The sequence below is a fragment of the Pelophylax lessonae genome, assembly GCF_965119305.1.
Source record: "Pelophylax lessonae genome assembly, chromosome: 4".
Taxonomy (NCBI): Eukaryota; Metazoa; Chordata; class Amphibia; order Anura; family Ranidae; genus Pelophylax; species Pelophylax lessonae.
The window spans coordinates 655,071,115-655,079,246 of record NC_138771.1 but is presented as its reverse complement, the minus strand read 5'-3'; the positions used below and the strand labels follow the sequence as shown (position 1 = coordinate 655,079,246).

General features: G+C 43.8%; 1 protein-coding gene across 1 annotated transcript; it reads right to left on the bottom strand.

The window, feature by feature from the left end:
• Window positions 1-3,555: 3,555 nt before the first annotated feature.
• On the bottom strand, window positions 3,556-5,148 carry LOC309552277 (E3 ubiquitin-protein ligase TRIM39-like; the record flags this gene model as incomplete). The annotated part of the gene is made up of 1 exon (XM_082253172.1): window positions 3,556-5,148. The coding sequence occupies exon 1, from the start codon at window positions 5,131-5,133 to the stop codon at window positions 3,556-3,558; it is 1,578 nt and encodes a 525-aa protein (XP_082109298.1). The 5' UTR covers window positions 5,134-5,148.
• Window positions 5,149-8,132: the final 2,984 nt, after the last annotated feature.

Sequence of the window (8,132 nt, the reverse complement as noted above, 5' to 3'; positions counted from 1 at the left end):
GACAGCAGGTGGTGCTATTGGGTCAGTTCTCCAGCACTAACCTCCAGTTATTGACTTATGTGCTGTGAAGTCTGTAATTTGAGCTCCTGCTATTCAGGCCACACACAGCTGGATGAGTCAGAGGAAGGACACACCCACCTCCCTGCCTCTAGTTCATACAGAATTGTGTTGAGGATCAATGAGAGAAAGACAACCCAAAAGTCAGCAGCTGCTGTTGGTCTGTCTGATAGGGAAGCCCAGAATTTCCAGTGACACCCTGTCATCAATGGATATATTTTTACCAGTATATATACAAGTTATAGAAAAAAGTGACACAAAAGATTATTTATAAATGAGTAAATATTCCCAAAACCTTTTTTAAAAAAGCAACCTAAAACACATTATTGTTCTTAATAAGCATTTTGTATTTCAGTAAAATAAAAAAAAAATACAAAAGACTCCCATGCTGAGACTTTAAAGGAGACCTGTAATGAGGGAACTATGAAGAAGACAATGCTGGACCCCTTCTGAAAATACTGTTTGCCTGGCTGTCTCTGGTATTGTCTAAGTACTTTGAGACACTGATCTGGAACAATCATGCAGATCCAAAGTTCATTCAAAACTACCAATCTGAATACTTGTTCTGGGTCAATTACCTAGATAGTATGGAAGCCATTGGATCAGCATGGCAGCCAGGGAACCAGTATTTTTTGAAGAAGTAGTTCCCAAGGTTTGCTGCTATACTTTCTCCCTACATGTCCCCTATAATACAATTATGTAGGATGCAGACAGGTTAGTGTGTGATGATATATTAGTAGTATGTGTCTCCTTTTTATGTCCTGTACATCCTGGGGAAGGTGAGAGCTCTATGCTGCTCTGTACACACACACACAGGGTTATACCGCTCCTCTTCCTCTGCCCACCAACCTGCTCTATTTTCACCCCTCACCCCTCTGCAGACCCTCTCCCCTCCCCCGATCTCCATGAGTCCTCCCAGTACAGATGGAGCTCATCACCCACCACCATCTACCAGACTTCACTTTTGTCCTTCCCAGTCCCCTCCCCCTACATGGGGTCATGTGACCTCTCCTAGATGTGGAGGTGACCACATACTATCCCAAGAATGGACAAACTACGGCCTGGCTGACCTTTTAATCCGGCCCGTGGAGCGCTAGCTAATTTATTCATTTACGGTGGCGGCCGGTCCTTGGCTTCAGCAAAGAGTGGACCCGGGCGCAGGGCAGTGCGCCCCGAGCCCACCCATTGTGTGACAATTGTGAATGAAAATTTGCTATTGTCACACGGATCCTCCTCCTGGCCAATCAGGAAATGGGTCTAATACCCGCTTCCTGATTGGCCGCAAGGCAAACCCCATGCCATTGGCCGAGGAGGAGGTGGGAGGACTCGAGGAGACGCCGGGGGACTGAGGAGAAGCCGCCGCCGCCGCTGGTAAGTGCACTGGTTTCGGGGGGGCACACTGCATTGAAGGGGGCACACACGCTGGTCTCTGCATTGAAGGGGGGCACACACGCTGGTCTCTACATTGAAGGGGGCACGCACGCTGGTCTCTGCATTGAAGGGGGGCACGCTGGTCTCTGCATTGAAGGGGGGCACGCACGTTGGTCTCTGCATTGAAGGGGGCACGCACACTGGTCTCTGCATTGAAGGGGGCATGCACGCTGGTCTCTGCATTGAAGGGGGCACGCACGCTGGTCTCTGCATTGAAAGGGGGTACGCTGGTCACTGCATTGAAGGGGGCACGCTGGTCACTGTTTTGAAGGGGGCACACTGGTCACTGTGCATTGAAAGGGGGCACGCTCGACACTGTGCATTGAAAGGGGGCACGCTGGTCTCTCTGCATTGAAAGGGGGCACGCTGGTCACTCTGTATTGAAAGGGGGCACACTATACCTTAATTACTGAAGGCCCCTTTCACACTTTTGAGACCTCAAAGTCACGCAATTTTTTACAGCGTTTTTTGCCATCTACTCTTGGTCCGGCCCCCGGGTCCAATATATGAACCCATTGCGGCCCTCGAGTCAAAAAGTTTGCCCACCCCTGTACTATCCCATCACAATGACAGCACTGCATTCTTTGTACTGATGGATCATCTCCACCCTCTGTGTCTGATCATGGCTGCACATAGCGCCACCATGAGGAGGAGGGGCAGAACATCGGGGAAGGGCGGGGGAAATTGCTGACATAACATGGTAACTTCCTTTTAGTAAAATTTAAAGAAGAACTAAAAGCAACACTTTTTTATTTTTTGGATAAAGTAAGGGAGGGTTATAAATCCTGTCAATTGTGTTATTGCCATCTGTGTTGCATTAAGGAGATAGATAGATAGATAGATAGATAGATAGATAGATAGATAGATAGATAGATAGATAGATAGATAGATAGATAGATAGATAGATAGATAGATAGATAGATAGATAGATAGATAGATAGATAGATAGATAGATAGATAGATAGATAGATAGATAGATAGATAGATAGATAGATAGATAGATAGATAGATAGATAGATAGATAGATAGATAGATAGATAGATAGATAGATAGATAGATAGATAGATAGATAGATAGATAGATAGATAGATAGATAGATAGATAGATAGATAGATAGATAGATAGATAGATAGATAGATAGATAGATAGATAGATAGATAGATAGATAGATAGATAGATAGATAGATAGATAGATAGATAGATAGATAGATAGATAGATAGATAGATAGATAGATAGATAGATAGATAGATAGATAGATAGATAGATAGATAGATAGATAGATAGATAGATAGATAGATAGATAGATAGATAGATAGATAGATAGATAGATAGATAGATAGATAGATAGATAGATAGATAGATAGATAGATAGATAGATAGATAGATAGATAGATAGATAGATAGATAGATAGATAGATAGATAGATAGATAGATAGATAGATAGATAGATAGATAGATAGATAGATAGATAGATAGATAGATAGATAGATAGATAGATAGATAGATAGATAGATAGATAGATAGATAGATAGATAGATAGATAGATAGATAGATAGATAGATAGATAGATAGATAGATAGATAGATAGATAGATAGATAGATAGATAGATAGATAGATAGATAGATAGATAGATAGATAGATAGATAGATAGATAGATAGATAGATAGATAGATAGATAGATAGATAGATAGATAGATAGATAGATAGATAGATAGATAGATAGATAGATAGATAGATAGATAGATAGATAGATAGATAGATAGATAGATAGATAGATAGATAGATAGATAGATAGATAGATAGATAGATAGATAGATAGATAGATAGATAGATAGATAGATAGATAGATAGATAGATAGATAGATAGATATCACTGACTGACCAATGGAAAAAATCCCTCACTATAATTGGATAGTTATTCCACCCAGTCACCTTGATCTATGATAGAGAGATGGAGAAATAGAAATATATTTATCCTAGAAAGCACTGCAGGACTATTGGCTGAATATTTAACCAATCCCATCCTCCCTTCACCCATGATGTCACCAGTCTTTGGATGGAGTCCTCACATCTCCCGATTCCCCCCACATATCTTTATGTAGCCTTCCCCCACCCATATCCCAGCATGGAGGGGCTCAGTGAAGGTGGTGGTGAAGGTGTGGAGGTGTCGGATCGGGTCAGACAGATCATAAAAGGAGATCCGCCCGGCCTCATAATCCAGATATATTCTGACTCTGTTACTGGAGAGATTGGAAGGTAAAAGGATCTCTTTATTGTCATGTCTCACCAAACACTGATTACCATTTTTGACCAAACCCCAGGACTTCTTATTCCTTCCAATCCCTGTCTGATCTCCTCTCCTGTCTATACTGGGGTAACACATCCCGACTCTCCATTTATCTGATCCCCCGACATCCACTTCCCAGTAATGTCTCCCTGAGGAGAAACTCTGACTGCTTAACCCCTGAACATAATCTTTAAATCTCTCTGGTGTTTCTGGACGATTCTGGTCTATATCTGACCTAGATACAGTTTTCCTGTCATCTGATATATGTAGCTTATTATGAGCTGTGTTTACATCCAGTAATATGTCTGCAGCTCCCTGTATATAGAAGTCTACATTTACCCCTGTTATTATATCAGATAATGTGTGTAATGTGTGTGATATCCCAGCCACATCCAGACCCCCTCCATCATGGAGGAGCTTCTCATGTCTCTCTCTGTCCTCATTATCTCCATCCTCAGTATCACACAAGTCACCTGTGTCTGATTCCTGTAAGACAGTCAGTGGATCCGTCATGTTACACAGCTCCTCAATGTGACGCATCTTCCTGGACAGCTCCTCCTTCTTTATTTCCAGATCCCGGATGGAGATGGAGATCCACTCTGCCCGCCCAGAGATCTCCCTCAGGACTCTCTTCTCCAGGTTCTCCAGACGTCTCCTGAGATCTCTAAACAGGACAGTGACTCTCTCGGTGTCACCAGCTGCTTTTTCTTCTACTTTCCTCCTGTGTTCCTGCAGACTCTGGGCTCTTTCCACCATCTCCTCTCTCTTTGTCAGAAGTTTCTGCAAAACATTCATCAGTGTCTCCTTCTTCTTCTTAGAAGCCTCATCCAGTATCTCCACCTGGTGTCCTCGATGTTCTCCAGCCAAAGTGCAGGACACACAGATACAGGTCTCATCCTCAGTGCAGTAATACTCCAGGATCTTCTTATGGACGGAGCATTTCCTGCTCTCCATGGACAAGGTGGGGTCACATAATATGTGTTCTGGGGACTTTTTGTGGACTCTCAGGTGTTTATCACACAGAGAAACCTCACAGAGCAGACAGGATCTAACAGCAGGTACAGGAGAGTCCACACAGTAAGTACAGAAGATCCTAGACTCCTCCTGATCAGGCTGAGCAGACAGGAAATTCTCCACTATGTTACGCAGTGTTATGTTCCTCTGCAGTGCAGGACGATCCGGAAACTTCTCTCTGCATTCAGGACAGGAATATCCTCCAGACCCCTCCTGTGTATCCAGCACACGATCAATACAGACCCGGCAGAAGTTGTGTCCACATCTCAGGTTTACAGGATCTGTATAAATGTTCAGACAGACGGAACATTCTAGCTCGGCTCTCAGATCACCAGACGCCATCGCTGACAGCAGAAGAGAGAAATGAAAGTAAAAGTCTCTGACACCGGGGAAGAATGCAGTTGGGAGGGGTGACCTCCTCCTACACAGGGTGAGGCTGGGCTGTGACTTCTACTTTATTCATAGGATTCGTTATATGGAGGGACACCAATATTGGAGGAATCTCATCCATAACAATGTGCGTGTCTCAGGAAAATATAGGTCACTTTGGTAAAAATTAGGGCCGGTGTCAACAAACGTTCGTGTAGAACTGATTTTCTCCCCATACAAGTGAATAGGAATGCAAAACCTGATTAAAACTGTCACAGATTAACCTCTTGCCGACCGCCTGCTGTAGTTTTACTGCGGCAGGTTGGATCTATTACGCAAAATGATGTACCTGTACGTTGTTTCATATAATAGACAGTGGGGTCGAGTGTGATGGCCAGAGGGGGAGCCAATCAGCGGGTCAGGTGGACGCGATGTCCGCTGACCACCCGCGATCGCTCCCCATAGAGACAGAACGCTTGTCTGCTGATGTAAACACCGTTCTGTCACAGATGAACACAGGGATCACACAGGGATCTTGTGTTTCAACTATTTAGGAACACGGATCTCTGTGTTTATCTATTGAGTCCATCCCCCACACAGTTAGAAAGCACCCCCTAGGCCTAGGGACAGACTTAACCCTTTGATCGCCCCTGGTGTTAACCCCTTCCCTGTCAGTGTTATTAGTACAGTAATAGTGCATATGTTTAGCACTGATTACTGCAGTAATGTCACTGGTCCCCTCAAAAATGCCAGTTAGAGGTATGATTTTTCCACTGCAATGTCGCAGTCCCGCAAAAAATTGTTGCCATTACTAGTAAAATAAAAAAATAAATAAAAAAGACAGAAATCTTTCCCCTAGTTCGTAGACGCGATAACTTTTGCGCAAACCAATAAATATACACTTATTGGGATTTTCTTAACTAAAAATATGTAGCAGAATACATATTGGCCTAAACTGATGAAAGCATGAGAATTTTTTATTTATTTTTTTGGATGTTTTATAGCAGAAAGTAAAAAAGATTTAGTTTTTTTTTTTCTTTCAGAATTGTCGCTCTTTTTTTGATTATAGTGCAAAAAATTAAAGCCACAGAGGTGATCAAATACTACCAAAAGAAAGCTCTATTTGTGGGGAAAAAAAGGACATCAAATTTATTTGGGTACAGCGTCACACGACCGCAAAATTTTCAGTTAAAATAACACAGTGCCGAATTGTAAGAAATGGCCTGGTCATTAACCACTTCTGGACCGAAAGATTTTCCCCCTTAACCACTTGACGACCGCCGACAGGCAAAGCAACGTAGTACTATGTCGCTTGCTCCCACCGCTCTGGGGCGCGCTCCGGCGTGCCCCTGGCCCCGCTGATGGTCTGGTTGGGTTCAGAACCGATCAGTCATCAGGTCCAGGCCAATGATTTTTGGTCTGGACCTGTTGATCAGTCCTGCCCAATCAGAGACTGACTGTGCCTGTGTAATGTAAACACAGGCACAGAAAAGACCCGCTCTCTCCTGCCAAAATCCTTTTTTGATTCATCGAGAGGAGAGAGCGGCTCTAAACTGTGAGTACTGCACCAGCACACCCACACACACATGTAGATAGGCACATTTAACCCCTGATCACCCCCCCCCAGTTAACCCCTACACCCCCTGTCACAACACACACTGTATACAGTTTATAGCAATTTCCTATATACCTGTTTTAATGTGACTTGTGACCTGCTTTAGCGCTTGCGGCCCTCCCTTTTAGGCTTAGGATACCCGCCAGCCCCCCAATAAAGAATTAACCCCCTGCCCCCCCCTTGATCCCCCCATGATCTCCCCCAGTTAACCCCTTCCCCCTTGTCACATTGCACTCTAATATACAGGTAATATAGTGGTTTACCGTATTTTTGTATTAGTGTGATTGTGACTTCAGTTAGCGCTAGCGAGTTATTTTCTGTCCCAAGGAGGTTTAGGGTCCCCGCCACCCCTCCCCAATAAAGATTTAACCCCCTGATCACCCCCAGTTAACCCCTACACCCCCTGTCACAACACACACTGTATACAGTATATAGTTGTTTCCTATATACAGTATCTGTATTAGTGTGACTTGTGACCTGGTTTAGCGCTTGCGGCTGTTCATTTTGGGGTTAGGATACCCACCCCTCCATAAAGATTTAACCCCCTGATCACCCCAAGTTAACCCCTTCCCCTCTGTCACATTGCACACTATATACAGGTAATATAGTAGTTTACTGTATATCTGTGATAGTGTGATTGTGACTTCAGTTAGCGCTAGCGAGTTCGTTTCTGTCTCAAGTAGGTTTAAGGTCCCGCCACCCCCCCCCCCAATAAAGATTTAACCCCCTGATCACCCCCAGTAAACCCCTTCATTGCCCTGTCAAAGTGTCACTTTTATAGTGTACAGTTTTTTTTCTGATCACTATTGTTAGTGTCACAGGTGACATTAGTTAGTGTTAGCGTCAGACTAGGATAGCGCAGATCCCCAGCGCATAGTTAGAAATATTAGTTAACCCCTTGATTACCACATACACACACACACACACACACACACTTCCATTACTAGTATAGTGTTTGAACAGATCAATATCTGATCTGAACTATACTAGCGTTAATAGTTTAGGGTTCCCAAAACGCGGTGTTTGCACGATCAGCACTGATTCCTGCCAGCAACTGCGTTTAGCCCCTCTGCCCAGCCCACCCCACACCACCCAGGTAAGTGCAATAATCAATAGATTACTGTCACTTCCAAAAAACACAAAACACAAAACCGTTGAGTCAGGCCTGATCCCTGCTAGCATTAGCAGTTTTTTGGTAGCGGTTTAAATAGTCCTTGACAACCAGGTGCTTTTTTACCTGTGAGTCACACTACTGTACCTGCAAATTTATTTGCTAAAATGACCAAACGGTGGTACAGTAGTGAGGAGGCCTGCAGGATACTGACCATGTCAGATGAGAGTGATGGGGAAGCCTCAC